Below are 19523 nucleotides of genomic sequence, written 5' to 3'. Positions count from 1 at the left end.
GACTCTTGTGCTAACCTCCTGTCGCCATGGAGATGGAGACAGGAAGTTCTCTAAGTGGTCTCCAAGCCTGAAAGGCAGGACCGCTTGGCAGTGAGAGATGCTAGACAATCATCAGCCTAAAGATTGTTTTTTCCTTTTTTTCCCCCTTCATCTTCAAAGGTAGATTTTTATCCATGTTTTTGGGGACAGGAAGAAATTTGTGACCAGAAGATCAGTCTGCTTTTCTCTTGGAAGAGCAATAGATGGCAGGCATGATTTCTGATGTGAGGCAAAAGATATGAGAATGCATAATTTTCTCCGAAGTAGCCTTTTTGCCCCTCAGTTTACATCTGGTTTTAAAGCATAATACTCATGATAGGCAGGCTCCATTCAAGGCATCACAGACTCAGTTTATTTGCATGTTGGATTTAAGTGGATTTAACCAGCTGAGGCAGCTGCTGCTAGTGGCTGTGGTTTCAAGGGGGACTGCACCATTCCAGAGGGCGTCCATGTTGGCATGTATGGTCTCAGTCTTCATATCAGTTTAACCACGTGAGAGTGACCTGAGTCCCATTCTTAACCCCCAACTCAGTCATTGGGTCCCTTTGAGACTGCTTGTCATCTGTGCCGTGGGGACAGAGAGACATCTGTGAGCTGTCTGGCACAGAGAAGGGCCTTGGTCACGTGCATTCCCATCTTCTCGATTTTCCTGGGACTCTCAATTTCCTGAAAATCATTTAGCTCCTTTGGAATATTAAAGGGAATTTAAAACTATTGAAGTCCATATGTATTTTATGAATTAGCTCAAACTATGTAGAATTGCTGATATTCAGCTGCTTTTGATTCAGAAAGTAGAAATTTTCCATAATTTACTACTTGTTGTCTGTTTCACAGTAAAAGAAGGGTATAGGTGTTTGCTGAAAGGGGAACAAATAGTGTCAGCTCATTGTGCCAAAATGAAGACTGTGTTCTGTCTGGTGCTGTAAGAGCCTTAGAAAGGTCCAGGACCCCAAACTGCAGGGCCTGGGTGATGAGGAGGGGCCATGTGAGAGGAAAGCATGATGAATGTCAAGAGCAGGCATGGCATACAAATGAGACATAGAGGCCTGAGGGAAGTTCTGTTTTTGCTCTTTGTTTTACTTTTATGTAAAGTGGATTTAGTCCTTCATTAGCTCTGTCTTTGCTTCACTTAAAAAAGTCCTCCAATCTTTTATCACTAGCATGTGTTCATATATCTCCTTATTTCATTGTCATTTTGAAATAGAGTTATAATGAAGAGTTCACAGAGGAGAAAGAGTTGAAGGTGAGAAGATAAAACATGTGAGTAGTTTTCCATCAAAATTCAAACCTTATATATAATGTGAGTTCATTACCTGGGCATTAAAAAAGGGAGAAGAAGTTTAGCCTTTAAGCTAGCTCCTCATCCTTGGAAATTTAAAAATGTTAAGCCTGGTTCCAGAGGGTGAAACTGTCATTTCTTGAATGCAAGAGGAAGGAACATATGAGAAATAGAAGGGAAAAATTAAAAAAAATGAATTTAAGGCATACACATATCATTCAGAACCAGCCCCTTGGTTTATCCAGAAACCTGTGGACTCCGAAGCTCATTCACATAGTACCATGTCACAAGGGTTAGTTCCTTTACTGCCCATGTTTTGAGTTGAAGCTGTCATTTTTCTTGAAAGTGTCAGCAAGGTTTATAGTGCTGACTTCAGAGTTTTATTTCTACCTTGTGGGAACAGGGCCTATTCTGAGGACATTGATACAAGGGACTTGTGTAAAATGTGTGGGGACCAAGATTCTGGAAACAGTCTTATTTTTTATTATTCATTTTTGGTTTCATTTGAAATAAGCTTCACAAATATATGCATTTGACTTGACCTTGGAGGAGTAAAAGCTAGCTTGGTCTTATTTCCCAGGTCCTTCGAAAGTCACACATGATCCAGGCCATTGGGATTTTTTGATTTTCAAGGATCCCGTATGTTATGAAATGAAGAAAGGACAAAGCATAGTTGAACATTGTGGTATATCTTAACTATTTACATTAAAAAATTACTGCTTTTTATTAAAGAGTGCCTTAAACAATATGATTGAACTCTTCCCAGGAAAATTAAGGATATGGGAAAGAAAAATCATCATGTAGCTTAGGCAGCATGGTCCAGGAAAGGGGTGCAACTTTAAACAAGTTCTCCTTCTGATGCTATGGCTTCTCTGTGATTATGCCTGTAACCTATTTAGGAGATAATGTGGAAAGTCTAACTATAAGGCCCTTTGAACTGGAGGCCTGGGCCCACTGGCTTCTGGTTCCTGGAGAGAATCCTAGAGTTCTCCTGAGCTGGGTCTGCAGCGAGCTCCCCAGGACAGTTCTTACTATTGCTTTTGTTAATGTATGTTTTAACCTCAAAGCCTTTCTTTACTCAGCATTCCCTTCCGGCTATGGCCCAAATTTCTCCTCCTTCTCTCCTTCCCTCCCTCCTTTTTTTCTGTTTTTTAATTTTATTTTATTATTTTTTTTTATGTAGGAGTCTAGACTTACTTTCCCAATCTTACTTTCCATCACCCACTTCTCTGCTCTCTGCACTTTGTCCCCTGCACCTACCTCTGCTCTGAAATGGTCTTACACAGTCACCTCCTGGCTCTCCCAGTCTGGTTTGATCAGAAAACAAAAAACCCTTTAGGTATTCCAAGTAGGCAGGAGTTTAATATAGGGAATTAAAAGCTTCCTTGATAGAAGAATTGGGGACATGAGGGTCAGGGAAGCTGCTGCCCAAGTACATAGACGCAAGAAGTGCCCTGGTCACAGGGAGCCACCACCAGTGGCCGCAATAGTTTGTGGGCCCAGTGGGTAAATCTTGGGAGGGCACCTGCATGGCACAGGCAAATGATACCTGCTATCTGCAGATGCTCACATTCTTGCCCGTTGCTTCAACTGGAGAATGTTGGTGTCTCCTCTTCTTGCCTTGCAGATCTGTCAGGAATCTAACCCAAAGCCCTGCTGGCAAGAAACTTGAGCACATGTAGTCTGCAGGTTTCTATCACCTGCCATAGAAGGGACATCATAGACGGTGCTGAGAATCAACAGCCTCCAACCAAAACATACCCTCAATCACTAAATTTTCTACCATTGTATTTCTCAGTCTTACAGTGATATTTTGCAGCTTCTGCCTGCCCTTCTTTTCTGGAATGCTCCTCCTGAGTGCTGCCTTCCTCTCTGACCATTCCTGGATCTCCTGGGGGCAGTACTGGGTAGTGGCTAACAGCAGCAAAGCTAATGACCATTACTCTGCCTCTCCTTCATTCTCTTAAGTTCTCTTTTCCTCTAAGTCCTGCAGATTCTCTTTCCTAAATAGCTTTAGCATGCCTTCTTTACAGTCATTCTCTTTATTGCCTTGGATCATCTTTTAATGATTTTAAAAGTCTAGGTAACTCCAGTAATGTTAAGCTGCTTAAAACTTCCCGGCCTTCATTGTCCCTACTCTCCATCCCCAGGCAATCAATCCTTCTTCTCTACACCCCCAGACAATGAACTACCTGTAATTTCTTCAATGTATCATGGTCTCTTTTGTCTTAGGGCCTGTTACTTGCATCTTGAAATGTTCTTCCTTTGTTTTCTGGGCCAGATCATGTAATTCAGGTCTCAACATGGATGAGAAACCTTCTTGTACCCCTTGCACCTGGTCTAGTCGGTCCCTCAATGGATGCCCATGGTATCCCTAGCTTCCTTCTGTTGGAACTTTTGTCACATTGAGTTGTGGTTGCCCCTCTCTTTCTTGCCATAGACTGTGATGTCCTCAAAGGAAGGAGCTGTGTCTTATAAATTTTATATTCCCAGCCAAATACAGCCCCTGGAACATACACAATAGGATTAACAGATATTTAATTTGGCCCATGGCTGTATTTTGAGCATTGGCCATGTTCTCCATACTACTTGAGCATGAAGCAAGTCACCATTTTGTTGGAGTTGGGGTGGGGATTGTATCTCTAAGGAGGAGTCATTTGAGTGGCAGAATGAATGACGAGGAGAGGGTAAACATCTGAGGATGTAGGAAAAGAACATTCTAGGCCAAAAGAACCGCAAGAGTAAAAGACAAGAATGTGGTGGTGTGGGATCAGAAGGATGGCTGGGAGTCTGGGGCCAGTGGGGGAGGGGGAGGAGCTGAGGATGCAGGGTCAGATCGTGAAGGGCCTGTGGCTCATGGTCATCATTGATGGGAAGTGACTAAAGGGTTTCGACAGGGGAATGATGCCATGAGAATTATTCCTAAAAGGCTCCTTCTGGCAACTGTGTAAAGAGCTGATTGTAGGGCATGGAGAAGAAGCTGAAGGCCTGTTTGAAGCCTGGAGTTTCCAGGGGGAGATACCTGTGGCTTTGATTGGGGTTGTAGCAAGGGAGGTCATGATAAATGTGGTGAAACATGGGACATACTTTGTAAGGAGAGCCTACAGGACTCCATGATGGATTGAGATATTTGTGGAGTAAGTAGCTTTAAAGCAAGTGGTGTCTCTGCTACAGTCTCTCTTTGTTTGAGATTTCTCTCCTTCTAATTTATTTTTTTCAGCACTGCTACCCTATTAATTTAAAGATGACTTAAATTCAGAACTGATTATGTTGCTTTTATGCTCAGTCAGACCTCATCAGCTCCCCTCCCCCACTGTGCACAGAACGTAGTATTCCTTAGCCTTGCTCATTGCCCTGGCTCACCTGAACTCTCTTGTCCACCTTTTTGGACCCTTTGCCCAACACCACTGATGTTCTCCATTCCAAACCTCCTGCCACCCTGCAGACACACGAGGCTCCTAACTTGGAGCCTTTGCTGTACATTTTCCCATCATTTCCCTTGGCCCCTTGGCTGACTTCCACTCATCCTTTAACTCAGGCTTACTGCCACATCAGTTCTGAAACTTTCCCCACACTGGTGCCACATGCCCTGGCAGAGTTATGTGCTCCCTGCTTTGAGTTTTCATACACTTTAGCCTCCCTGCTTCTTGCTTACCCCACGTATAAAGTTGGGATGATATCTGTGGTTTCCTTCATAGGGCAGTTGTGAGAATTAACTGAGCTAATTGACTGAAGCACTTAGAACAGTTGGCACTAGGATAGGAAGTGTGAAACCCAATAATTGTTTGCTATTATCACCTTTTGTCACCTCCTAGTATAGCCCATGTCACATTGTCTAATTTCTTGCTTCTCCTCCCAAATGAACTACAGATGGGTTGGTCATCTTCCTGGCCCAAGCCTCTAGTTAATTCTTCTCACATACTTACAATCATCATCACCATTGTCATATCATTGATGGTAAGAGCTAACATTAGTGGGCAGTTACTATGCATTAAGCACTTTTGCCCCTGGATTCACAGGCAGGTTGTCTGACCCCAAGGCTTGCTCTGTGGACCAACATAATATGTTGCCTCCCAAACTGAAGTTGCCTGGTAAACATTTGGATGGATGGATAGAAGGAAAGAATAAAAATGAAATTAAAATAATTTTTTTCTTGCATCAAATTTACATAAAAATACATCTTGAGTAGGTAACATTGAAATGGACATGAAAATTGTTCCTCATTTTTCCATGTTCAAGGAGAAGGTAATTTTACTTTTCTGATCATGGTTGGGGCCCAGGGGTTGGGAGCTGCCCGCTACACTCACCATCCTATCACACTCCCCATCCTGCCACACTCACCGTCCTGCCACGCTCCCCGTCCTGTCACACTCACCGTCCTGCCACAATCGTTATCCTGACATACTCGTTGTCCTGCCACACTCCCCGTCCTGCCACACTCCCCGTCCTGTCACACTCACTGTCCTGCCACAATCGTTATCCTGACATACTCGTTGTCCTGCCACACTCCCCATCCTGCCAAACTCCCTGTCCTGCCACACTCCCCGTCCTGTCACACTCGTCATCCTGCCACACTCCCCATCCTGCCACACTCGTCATCCTGCCACACTCCCCATCCTGCCACACTCCCCGTCCTGCCACACTCACCGTCCTGCCACACTCACCGTCCTGCCACAATCGTTATCCTGACATACTCGTTGTCCTGCCACACTCCCCATCCTGCCAAACTCCCTGTCCTGCCACACTCCCCATCCTGTCACACTCGTCATCCTGCCACACTCCCCATCCTGCCACACTCATCACCCTGCCACACTCCCCGTTCTGCCACACTCCCCATCCTGCCACACTCCCCATCCTGCCACATCCCCCATCCTGCCACACTCCCCATCCTGCCACACTCATCATCCTGCCGCACTCTTAAGTCTCACAGTGACATCTGTCAAAGGAGCTTGCATTGGCAAACAGCTTACTTTTTGTACTTGTGCCGTTGTGAGGACATCAGTCAAACTTTGCAATAAAGGCCCTTGCCTCAGTTCATTTTCAGCCTCACTGATCACAGATTTTGCTGCTGAAGCTGAAAAAGAGAGTGGTGGATTCTGAAAACCAGACCTTAAGGAGCAGGTGCTCAGCCTCGTGTTTGAGAACACAAAGTTTGGAGTCCTTTCCTTGGCAGCAGCATTAACTTTCACATAACCTCCATGTAACTGTGAACTTGAGGAGTTCTTCCAAGTTCTCCCCATGTGAGAGCCAACTGTGGGAGGCACAGACTCTGTGAAGTTTCCTTGTTCCAGTCAAGCTGTGCTCTGCCTGAAAATCTTGTCTCTTCCCCTGCCCCATCATAATAATGTCTTACACTTGTGTGGAATGCTTGAGGATATGTTTTGTGTGTATGTTCTCATCAAATTCACACAAAGAGATATAAACTAAAGATGACATTTTATTTTAGTTAATCAGATAAGAAAATCAAGACTCTAAGAAGAGAGACTTTTCCTGGAGTCAAGCAGCTAGTGAGTGGGATGACTTGTCCTTGTCCTTGGACTCTGAGACTGTACTCATTCTACTGAGCCACAGTGCTTAGAAGACTAAAAGCTTCTTGAGGGCCACGACAAAGTCATCTATTTCTTGTTGTCCCACTCAGTTCTTGTTGCTGGTCTGGTTAATTAATAGGTTCTCAACAAATACCTGTTAAATTAAATTGAACAAAAGTGACAGAAATCTCTTGCTACCACCAGGAATGGAAGCTGTGTAGGACACACTGTCTCACAGACTATCACCCTTTTACCTGGGCTGTGCCTCATCTTGTCCTATCTGTCTTATTGTAGGCAGATGTTCCCATCTTCCTTAGCTAGCTGGACAGTACCTTCAAACTCTGCCATTGTGGGTTCTGGTCAAAAGTAGGCCCTGGAAAGGATGTAGTCAATGGCTGGAACAGAATTTTGTTCACCACTGTCTGAGCCCTTGGTGATAGATGGTTTCTAGTGTGTGAAACACATGCTTGTCCTCAAGCTGATGGAATGTCACAGTCTTGTTCCTCCCCTTGGGAAATCTACAACAGTTCTGTTGCCCACAAAAGAACTAGTTCAGTTATCTCAGAACTGAGGGACTCTGTGAGGACTTTATAAGGTTTAGGTTAAACAGCCTTGATTTTGCTAATCAACTCTAAACCATTCCCAGAGGGTTAACATGAGCAGAAGCCTATTCTTTAAAATGCTGGATCACTTGGACAAATTATTTGGGCTGAAATATAGGATTGACTTACCTTCTGTCTCCCCCCAAGCTGTCTTGGCCCTTGGGCAGCCCCCTTGGAGCAAAGTTTGGCTGTTTCCACCTTCAGTAGCTTTGAAAATGTTGCATTTTGGCAAATGCAGCCTTAGATGTAGAATGAGATGGCTTTGGTTTGGAAATAGGCCATTCGTGTTGATAACAGGTATTAATTTAATCGGCCTCAAATTGATAGCAGGTATCTCCTGTGGAAACAAAGATAATTTGTTATTGATTGTGATCTTGTCTTCTGATGTAGACTCTAGGCTTATTTTGTCTTGTGAAAGGCTGCGGTAGCTTCACACAGTCTGAAGGAGACAGGAAGGGGAGGAGTAGACAGAAGGGAAGAGAGCTTCCCCACACACATGAAATGTTTGCTCTATTGTTCCATTACCTGTTTTCTTTGGAAACTTCATAGATTAGCTTTTACAATCCACTTTGAAATGTTTGCCTTTTTTAAAGCAGAAACGATCTTTGCAGCTTTCAGGCAGAAGGTCATTTTATACAAAATGTTCATTCATGTGCAACAAAGCTTATTTCTTCTGAAGGAACAAAGAAATAATGAAGGCTCCTTATCAGAGTTGTTTTTCTCTAAAGAAATGATCATCTTGATAGTTGGCGAATTATATGTGCCATTTCCATTGGAGTTGAAAAGTAAAAACATTTGTATCCATAAGGATTACTAAATATTATTAAACTCTCAGATAGGATTCTAATGGTGGTTTTGGCATTTTAGGATGGGAGGGAAAAAAGTCTTGGATTTCTTCTTGTCTAATTGTGTCCATCTTTCCAGGTTATTCCTTTTGTCCTGGTTGATTGTCTGATGTTCACCCAGCCAATGATGTGGCCTCTGTAGATCTCTGAGATCCATCTCCAAAACTGTTTACAGTGTTTCCACGGGCTGTAAAAATCTTTCAGCGTCTTTCCTTCTACTGGAAGAACCTCCCGTTCTCTGGTTCTCCCACAGGGCTTAGCCTAAGTGTCACTTCTGGGAAGCTTCCTGGCCTACCGTCAGCATTCTTTGTCATTTATCCTTTCATGTGAAATAGCTGCTTCCCTTGTGCATGTCCCTCACCCTTCTGTAAACCTCCTCATGCCGTTTCATGGCTCACCGATGGTGTAAGACCCACACTTTGGGAAGTCGTCATCTGGTAACTCTAGCAACAAAAGCAGCAAAGATTAATCTATGCTGTTACAGAGTGACAAACTATCCTGAGAACAGAAGGAAAGGGATTTCAGTGACAGAAGGAATGAAAATGTAAATTTGAACATGTTACTTTTTTGGTTTTTAACTTAATGGTTCTTAAACTGTTGTTTTTTTGACCTTCATCCAAGGGAGGAGTGTTTGAAATTAATCCTGGGAACAAATAGATCTCATTTTGTCCAGATTCCTGGAGACATCTTTTGATGTGCCGATGGCGTTTAATGAGGATAGCGAGATTTTAGTTTGTTTTTGAGATCCACCAAGTTTGAATTCTGTGCGTATAGAGAGGCTATGGGTTTTCTCTACCCTCACCTCTGTAGATGGTCAGCATGCAGAGTTCAAGCCCCTCCAGGAAGCATGATGCTAGGATAGCATTCACCCCATGTACACACTGTTGTTCCTTACTCCATTAGACTCTCGCCCTTAAAACAAAAGCCACCAAATTGAATGTGAGGAAAAGATGAATGTGCCACACTGGGTATGGTGGTGGTGCTCATTATCACTTCTCTTGATCACTCCTTTTGGTTGTTTTTCTACACATTTAGCTTTTATTGTTTTGGTTTTAATGATAATTAAAAAACTAGCTCTGGGTTACTCATCAATGAAGCTTAAATCCGTTAATGATTATTGATTTTCCTTAAAATCCCCTAGTTGAGCTTAAATAGTACTTGAGAAAGAATTATGCATATATTCTAGAAAAAAATGGCAATAAAAACCCTGGTATGAGTATTAAATGTATTGTTGCAAAACATTAAATGAAAACTACTAAACGTGTTAAGTGCTTTGAAATCTTCCAATATTCCATTATAATAGCATTTACAAGCCAATGCTTTTTAGCTTTATCATGAGAAATAATAAAAAAACTTTTACCTTGGTTTTAGTATTTGTTTTGCCTTAAGAATTTTTGTCCATAATGACTCCCCCCTCCAATTTTAGGGATTTTTTTATTTAAACTTTTTTCATTTGTACACAATTTGTTTATTTTGATAGAATCAGTAGGAGTCCAGTAGGAGGCTACTTTGGTTGTATGATTACATTTTCATTACCTTTCCACTCTCAGTGCACATTTCTTTCTCTCGTTTCTCCTGGTAAGCCAAAATGACCAGGAACAAAAGGATGAAATACAAACAGAACAAAAAAATCATTTTCTTCTGCTGATCCAATTTTTACTTTGACTTGGTGTCCTAGTTTTCCCCTCCTGGACCGTGACAGAAAGGTTGACCTCTATGATGTCTTTAACCCTGGTCTTGATTTGAGTGTTTTGGGGAGGCGATGGGAGACTACATTCTGTGGTATTGTAGGGATAACATGGGGTCATTGTAACAAGAAATAGGATGTGATTTTAAATGAAATGCTTTAATATCCCTGCTATTCCCCTTGGCAGTTTTGCCTTCACCATAACTATAAATACTATCCATGGTCCATGACTTCCAGCATTTCTTACTTATAAAGATAGCTTTTGTTTGTATTTATTTCACTAAAAGGGAAGAGTGATTTAGAAGTATAAAAGTCAGTGAAATGTACATCAACTCATGAATTACAACATTTTAGCTTTAGGTGCTTTGTTCCAATTCCAGGACACATGGTATATTCCAGTATATTGTTATCATTTTTATTGAGTAACAAAATGCTTCAGCATGAAAGGGAGAGGGGAGAATTTGGCATTAAATGGGGTGAGGGGATATGTGGACGAAACTGCTGTTTTTCCTTTCCTCAAAGCTCAGTTTTGAATACCTGTCCTCACACCATTTTTATTTCCAGTGTTCAGCTTTAATTAAAAATCACAGTCACAATTCTATAATCCCATCTGCAGATCCAAAGGGGAATTCATTCAAGAGAAAATTAACTTATTATTATTAAAAGCACACTGCCTTTCTAACAGATATAATAGAGTAACAGTTTTCCTCAGGCTCAGTGGCAGTTTTCTATATAATAACTAAAATATTAGCTCATTTAAATTGATTTTTCTTATCTGCAAGTGATAATCAAACTTATTTTTAAAATATACTTAATTTGAATTACACGATAGGGACATTTGTGCAGGAAAGAGATATTATAGGCTGCTACTTTTTACTGGCAAACATCAGAGTTGAAAGTTGAGTTGTCTTGATGTTTTTAAATGATAATTCAATTTATTTTTTATTTATTAAGAGGAAATTTCTCTTAATTTAGGCACATTTATGGCATATGATTTTTTCTTAGAAACTATTTCTTTTACTTGTTTATAAGTGTTTCAGAGGAAAGATGAACTATATCCTTTATTCTTTTCAAAAGGTACATAGTTTTTGATGTGCTGCTTATCATTACCATTGTGCATACCAGCTGAGCCTATTCTTGGGGGTTTTCCCCTTGAATTCTCTCATAAAATGTAAGCCTGTCTCCCACGGGCATCAGAGAAGAGGTTGGGAAAACCTCATGACTGATTGCAGGAAGGGTCTATTCTTTCAAAGAGCTCTGTTCCAAAGTACTTATTTGTTTCACATAATACAAGTATTATGTATAGCTGCCAGCTGACTATCTTTTTCTGAATCTTATTTCCTAACTCGTTGTCTTGAGCATGATGGGAAATATCTTCATGGAAACATGAGGTGTGTGAGATAAATTAAGTTGAAAAGGCATACAGAAACTTTAACTTGGAAATAAACATAGAAACCGGCCAGCAGGGTTCAGATTCTCGTATACCCACTGCTCCACACAGAGAACAGTGTTCTGGCTGATCTCAGTAATTAGTCCAATTTTACTGAATTGTTTCCAGTGTGTTATCTTCTTGTGCCCCATGTGTTGCATTGCAGTGTTTGTGGTTGAAATACATTTCATGTTATGTTATATTTGAACATGTTATATAGTATGTATAATATACATATATACATACACATAAATATAAGTAAAATGTTATGTATGAAATGCATTTTGTTATGCTCTTTCATAATAATTTCAATTTGCCTATCATTTCCATCTTGTTCTCTTATTTGTTGGTCCTACACTAATTTTTTTTGTACATTTCCAATTCTTCACTATTGTTTTCAATATTATCTGTCTTGGTCATTGTGAACTTAGTTTGTTCCTATCTTTTGATCATTTGTACATTTCATTGACATTTCTGGATTTTCAGAATGCTTAGACACCATGAAAAAACAACTATGTGTTTAAGTAAATACATAATCAAAATGCATGACTTTTTTGATAATGGAAATGTTCAGACATGTATACCATTTATACACACTCAATATGTAACTGATTTTATGATACATACATACAAATTTTAAATCTATTACAAAGATCAAGAGAATGAGCTCTCACAAACACATTGATTTGTGATATCACTGCCTGTCACTTAGCTGTCCAGGTCCGCATCCGTACATTTACAGATTATGTCTTGTGATCCTGGGAGGCTGATAAGCTTCACTGAGATGATTCCAGGAAGACTATGACCCACTGAAAGCTGACCCAACGCAAGCTTGGGGCCAGCATATCCACTCTACATACATAGTGTCTCTCCTTATTTTTCTTTTCCTCTGTTTCTCACCCTCTCCATTTTATGCCTCTCTTGTATAAAGTATTTTATGTCTTACATATGACATAAGAGTGAAAATACATATGTACACAGGTTTTAAAGAGATGAATAATAGTTGAGAAATCTTGAAGGGTTGCTGGAGCTCATTAAGCAAGGTGCAGGGATGAGTTAAGGTCCAGGACAAGTGGTGCTTTTAGCCAGTGGTTCTCAAATTCTAGTGGCATCAGAATCACCTGGAAGGCTTGTTAAAGCAGATTGCTAGGCCCACCCCCAGAGCTTCTGATACTGTAGGACTAGGATGGGGCCTGAGCATGTGAATTTCTAACAAGTTCTCAGGTGAAATTGATGTTGCCAGTGGAGGACTACACTTTGAGAACCACTGCTCTGGAGTCATCTTGTGGGATGAAGAAACTAGCCCCAGAGAGGGGAAGGGACTTGCCCAAGATCTAACAACTGTAGAGGGTGGCATCATGGCTGGAATTAGAACTGGGTCTTCTGTCTCTGGCCCTGCCATGTTTCCTGGGGTCTGTTCTTTGACTTACCAGAGAAGGGAAAGCCCCTTCTTGACCACCTGACGGGAGTGTGGATAGACAGATTTGCTGGACCTCCTAGATTTGTCTGCAGACAGCACTGTCTCTCACTGGCCTGTCACTTTCTTTTTAAGCCCCTATGGAGAGACAGGGCTTCAGCACTCTATGCTAGAGCCTAAAGTTACCCAAATATTTTCAGCCTCTTTATTTCTATGTCCAATATAATAATTACTCATGGAACATTTGTCTGTGGATTTGTGATCATTTAGAGGTTAATACTGATGTCATCAGTTTTTGAAGCATGGCCTTATTAAATTCAGGTCTATATTATGTCCAGAAAACTAAGTTTAAGGTAGCATAGGCTTCAAGATTAACAGTGGGAAAAACTGAGATAGTTGAATTTTTATTTGGATTTAAAGGTTTTGCTCTTAGTTCAGTGAAATTTCGGTGCAATATTATTTAACTAAATGAGTTTTCTGCAATATCTTCTTGCCTACATTTTCATGGTGGGAAATAACTTATTGGCAAATTCAAATTAAAGTAAAATGATTTGGGTTGTTGAATAATTGTTACATGGAATTTTATTAAGTTGTTTTCATAATAATATGAATTGGTTGAATTTAGTTGGCTAAGATGAATAATTATGTATTTTATGGGTACTCCTTATTGATTTAATTTCAGTGATTTTGTTATTGGGAAGCAGATTGTCAAAATAGCATTGATGTACCATAAAATTCAAATAACTGTCACCTGATAATTACATCCTAGAACTGGGTGCAGAAAGAATTGACCTTGAACGATGCAGGCAATTAAAATAAGTAATGTTTTCCAAACATTTGGGAAGTTAGCCCACTTAGAGTTGGACTCAATTTAGTTTAATAAATCTTGACTAAGGGCTTTCTCTACCTAAGGAATGCACTTTTCTAGGTAGGTTTTGGAGTCCCTATAAGGCCTCAAAGGCCAGTGTCTTTGAATTGTTACAAAAATAGGTGCAGAACATGTGTGCCTTTATACACATATAACAATGGATTTGTTGGAAGAATTATGAATGAATAATGAAGGCAAAAACTAGGTTTTTGACAGTGACATTACTGTATTCAGTTTCGTGGGAACAAAGGCACCCATCACAATGAATGTGCCATGATATAATCTATTATTTGGGGGCAGTGACGAACACTTGGTCTTTTCACGTTGTTGAAATGTGGTCCAGGCCACACTTGTAATCCTCATGTTGCTTTCTGTCTTTACAGCGTCTGGTGGAGGCTGCTGAAGAAGCACACCTGAAACATGAATTCGATGCAGATTTGCAGGTAAGTGATTGTAGTTTGAGTTAGATTGTGTTCTATGTTTGCTGCCCAACGAGACATACTAGGTATACCAAGAGTGCCAGGTTTCACTGGCTGGGAAAGACAGCCTTTGAGAGGATGGTACAGAGCAGGGATGCATGTGCCTGTTCTTTGATAAGGCAGGAGAGCAGCGATCCTCAACCATTTCCACCATGATGGCTGCAGTGGGGAATGACATAGACTCATGAACATAACCAGAGTTTGATGACCCCCTTCCCAGTTTCAGGGGGAGTTAATCAGTCAACTGACAATAATCACCAGAGCTCTTAATGGTAAATTGATGAGATACAGAGTAGAATATAGACATTTCCTTGGCTGCATTTTAAGTGATCGAAAGCAACGTTGTGATGGACCTAATGTTGAATGACTGTTAATTATATTTAAAAACTAAGTCATTTACAGATGTGGGATTTGAACATCCACTTAAAAAATTTCTTGTAGTGGATCCCATAGCTAACCATGGCACACTTGTGTCTGGTTGAGAAGGCGTTTGATGTTGTCTTATACAGAGAAAACATAGTAAAAGTCAACAAGTGAAGTGAATAATACTTGCAGGCTTCTTTGTGTCCCTCCTGAAGGAGGTTTTATCTGTATTATCATTTTGAGTTTTGTGGTTTTCCTTACAGCTAGAAAAACAGAGGGAGTGAATCTTAATCCTTAAGTCTGTGCTTAGATAGAACATAACTCTTTTAGTGGCATGTGGTCACAATTAGGAAGTAGTGTTAAATTTTACTATGTTTTCATTTATATGGAAAAGATAAAGACAGACATAAATCTTTAAGCACAAAAAAAGTTGATGATACCTAAGGTAGCCTTTGGCTGTATCTCTGTCCCATAAATATACTTCTTGTCATCATTACTACGTACATTTTTTTTCCCTTGTGGGTAGAAGAATGAACAATCAAATGGTATAACTGAGGAAAGTTTAATGAAGAATATTTACAAATGAATGGTAAATGAAACCAACAAGCGTTAGTGGTGTTCCAGGGCGAGCTGTACTGCTGGCCTGAAGGAGACAGGTGATGGAATGGTTTCCAAAAGTCAGGGGAGTAGCTATACAGAAAAGGCACTTGATAGAGAGGTGCAGCCATGGTGATCTGGAAGTTTGGGGGGAAGATAGCCTAAGAACAATCTCTAGCTTTCTGATCTCTTGCTGGTACCCACCACTGGCTGAATCCAACTATAGTTGATTTGATTCAGCCTCCTGTGGTATGAACAGCCTCTACCCAGAAGCATTGCACTGGGTAGAGAAGGGTGAAGAACAGGTCTGGAGGGGAAACAGAAATATCAAACCTACCCTCTGTGGGTAATTTTCAGGCATAATACCCAACATATGAAGCAAAGAGAGCCAAGAATATATAAGCCAAGCACAAGAAATTGCAGGGGGAGGTGGAGACATTCTGGACACTGTTGGTAACATCAGGAGAGGAGTGGAGAAGTCAGCCCAGCTTTTTGAGAAGAGCTGCAAGAAAAGGAGAAGAGAAGTCAACTGAATATAGCAAGAAGCCTCTTGCCTTCCTATAGCCACAAATCTGGTGGCTTCAGGAAGATCCAGGGGCCGTTTACTGGTCACGTTTGGTTTCAGTTTGCCTCCTCTTTGGAGGATTTGGACTTCCTGGAGTTGCCAGAGAAATTTAATGGGAGCTTCAGGAAGCACCTTTGTATGTGTGATGATTGTAAGGACCTCTTGTATGCATTGCCAAGGGAAATTGTCTTCCTCTCCTCAGCAGTTTTGGAAGCCCTTTTCAGGGGTATTCTGACACTAAATGACAGCAACTCACCTCAAGTCAGCTTAGATCATAATGTTGAATAAAATAAGAATCCATGAGTCCACTTGGATAAACAGACAAATAGATAAAAAGATAAATATACAAATAAATAAGAAGGGTAGTTCTTACAGTGGAATGCCAACTAATAAGTATAGAAGAAATGATGGAGTTAGAGAATTATGGTGTTAATTGATTCAGACAAGAATCTTCAGTGGATGCTAAAACTAGGAGGTAGAAGTTTGGTGAAGAAAAGGACATTGACAGTCTTAAAGCTTCCACCTACAAGTTACTTATTAATTATAAGGGAGAAAATAGCAACTTTATTATGGAAAAAGCTGGCAGACAGTGTCTTGAACAGGTGATCAAAGTTAACATCATCAATTAATAAACAAAGTGACATCAGGAGCCTCCAGATGTGATGACCAGGACCAATGCAGTGTTGCCTGTGCAGAATTCTTTCACAAGTGTCCAAAATGTGTGACCTGAAGCTAGTCATGATGAAACATCAGAGGAATTTGGAGTAAGGAAAATTTCATAAAATAACTGGCTAGACTCTGCAAAAACGTCAAGGTAAAGAAAGACAAAGAAACAGAGAGAGCTTGTTCCAGACTAAAGGACATTAAAGACACATGACAATTAAACTCAATGTGTGATCCTGAGTGGATTATGACCAGAAATAAAGATTTGAATATTGACAGTGTATCAGATAACAATATTACATCAATGTTGAATTTCCTGATTTTGACCCTTGTATTGTATTTACGTAGGAGAATGTCCTTCTTATTGGTTTTTTCATGACTAAACATTTGGATCCATTGGTGCAATTGGAAAGAATGAGTTTGTAGGAAGGCAAGAAAAGATTCTTGGAAATCAGGACTGTTTTGGAAAATATGGTATTTATGGCTCATATAGTCAATTTTATTCTGAGATCAATTGTCTAGTAAAGGTAGGTGGGAAAGGGAGGGAATACTTTAATTGACTTTAAGGGATTTTTATCCTTTAACAGAGGAACAATGTTCTGTGGTTTTAGCTCAGCTAATGATGAGCCACTCTTTTTGTCTGTCTGGAGCCATTGTTATCTGCTAAGGGTGTTCTGGCTTCCTTACTGTTTTGAAGCTTTATAATAAAATCCTGGTGTAACACAAGTGCTTCCTTGTCAGATGTGGTGCCATGAATGCAGCATTGACATCTCACTCTCAAGACAAAACCAAAAACAGAACAAAGCAAAAAGCAAAACAACAACAAAAACAACAACCAGAGAATGAGAAAATGAGTCTCTGGAGTGTTACAGCTTTTGTTCTCTTGGGAACCAGGATGGGGAGCCCAGTTCTTCCTCTCCATTCGTCTGTTTTATATGAGGGCACAGAAATATCAGAGGCTATGGTTGTGGTATGAACACAAGAGGGTGTTGAAATAACCTGCCAATATTACAGAGTGTCATTCACTACCCAGAGCTCAGACGTCTGTGAAGTCTTCTCCAGGTCAGAGTGAACCGTGTGAGTTTTCATGGAAACCTGTAAAAGAGAGGCCTTCAAAAGAATAGATGTGCATCCAAGAATACCTGTCTGCTGAGATGAAGGTTTTGAAGCTGCAATGCATCGAAGCTATTAAGCACAAGTCTGTTAACAGCTTGGGTGTCAGCCTCATTGCTATTACTGGGGTAGCAGGTTTTGTGTACGGGCTCTGAGTTTATTGCTATGACGGTCCATTAGAGCTGATCAATTGTTAATCTGGGTCCTGCTGACCTCTTGGCAACCCCTGCTAGTGGATTGTTTTTTATCAAAAAAATTTCAGACTACCATCTGCTCACCGTGAAATAATGCTGAGGATGTCCCCGCACTGTTAGCTCAGGGGGAGCAGAGGGAGTTAGGAGTCCTTCTTCTTTTAGTAAATAAAAGTATTTTGTGAAATTTCCTAAATTGTGTAGCTTCAAGTTATATAGTTTTAGCTCTCCTGCTCCTCCAAAAACAAAGAAGTGGTAGATCTTCCCATTCTTTTAGCGCAGCTTGGAGTTTTTGTCCCATTGCAGCATTTTAAAGCATTCACGTGCTTTAAAAGCGAAGAATTTGTTTTTCCTTGATAGAATGATCAAAAGTTGTAACAAGAAAGTTATGCCAGAATTTTATTTTTCATTTGTTTCTCCAGAGGTTTAATGGCCTTTTCCCAGAGGTTTATGGCCTTGAAGTTGACAGTCCCTTCTCTAAGGTCCTTTAATATGGCATTAGATTGTTGCTTTCTACTAAGAACTATAGTGGGAAAAAGGCAAAATATAGCCTGTGAAGGGGTAGCATGCGTGAATGACCCACAGGGCAGCATCCTCCAGGCAGCGGAGCCGCCTGGTCTTCACTGGCTGGCAGCTCTCTTGTGGATGCAGGGCCACTGCTGCCCTCTGGCTTGTGCCCCTTTGTGATGGCCGAGGTAGAGTCCAGATTGGCCTTCTCTGGGTTTTGTCCTTATTTCCCTGTTATCTCCATTAGGGCAATTTTCAGTTATAATTGATGCAAACAGAGGCCTTGTTAAAATGGCATCTTCCCTTTTTAATTTTATGTTTTGAATTAACATAGGTTTTTAATTTAAAGCACGTATGAAATTAATGATTATAATAAAAACAGCTTTAAAAAACTGTCTTAATTATTACTTGTGATTATTTTAGTGTTTCACTTGCATTATTTTGAAGGCAAAACCTAACGTGGGCAGGGGGAGGGGTCAGGGTAGTGGGGGTAGATCCCAGCCCTGATTATCCTCTCTACTGAAGGATTTCCAGAGAACTGGACATGGGTCTACACATGTATAACTCAGAGACTCTTTCCATCCTATTTACTCTTTCTTTTTGTCTTTTTCCACCAGCAACAAAGAAGAATAAAATGTCCTTTTGATGGTTTTCTAAAAACTTGCTTATCTTTGAACTGCAAACATACTTACTTTGAAATGTGTCTCAAATAAGTGCCAATTGCACAGAGCGAGCGCACACTGGAAAATAAATTGTGGTTTTGAATTGTGTGTCCTGCAGGAGCCTTTTCCATTAAAAAGTTTTCTATAACATATTTTTCTTTGTTGTTTTGTAAGGGATAGGAAAAAAGCCTGGTGGCATTCAGAGGGACGAGAGCATAGAGTGAAAGGGACCTGGGGGGAGGCGGGGAGTCCCGAACATCCCTCCTGGTCATCACTAAGCTGCAGTCCCTGCCTTGCAAGCACAGGGGCCTGAGTTCAGAGGTGAGGGAGGGGTTTGGAGTGAAAAGGATGCAGAGTCTGCTGATGAGAGATCTCAGAGATGGGATGGCTTATGGAACTTGCTGAATCAGCTTCCTCCCCTTCCTCACTACTGCCTGTTGCAATGGGAGATTTGAGGTGAAGGAGCCTCACGGCAGGGGACAGGGGAGGCTCAGGAGCTCCAGCATCTGCTTTAGAACTTCTGATGCCATCCACTGGGAGAAGGAAGCCTTTCCTAGAATCCCTGGAAAGGGCAGTGCAGCAGTGAGCAACAGAGCTGAGCTGTCCTTTCCCTCCCAGGGTGTCCCTGCTGCTAGGGAGGCTTTGCCCTGGGGAAAACCTGGGTTGTGAACTAGAGCAAAGGACTGGGT

General features: G+C 40.9%; 1 protein-coding gene across 1 annotated transcript in view; it reads left to right on the top strand.

The window, feature by feature from the left end:
• The window catches only part of CACNA2D3 (calcium voltage-gated channel auxiliary subunit alpha2delta 3), an 870474-nt gene that overhangs the window by 234844 nt on the left and 616107 nt on the right, over positions 1 to 19523 (top strand). The window contains exon 4 of the mRNA XM_045192346.2: positions 14078 to 14137. Coding sequence (XP_045048281.1) covers positions 14078 to 14137 — 60 coding nt within the window. The remainder of the gene's footprint in view (positions 1 to 14077; positions 14138 to 19523) is intronic.

Source organism: Desmodus rotundus, chromosome 8 (genome assembly GCF_022682495.2).
Source record: "Desmodus rotundus isolate HL8 chromosome 8, HLdesRot8A.1, whole genome shotgun sequence".
In the NCBI taxonomy this organism is placed as follows: Eukaryota; Metazoa; Chordata; class Mammalia; order Chiroptera; family Phyllostomidae; genus Desmodus; species Desmodus rotundus.
This window is presented reverse-complemented; position numbering and strand designations above follow the sequence as displayed.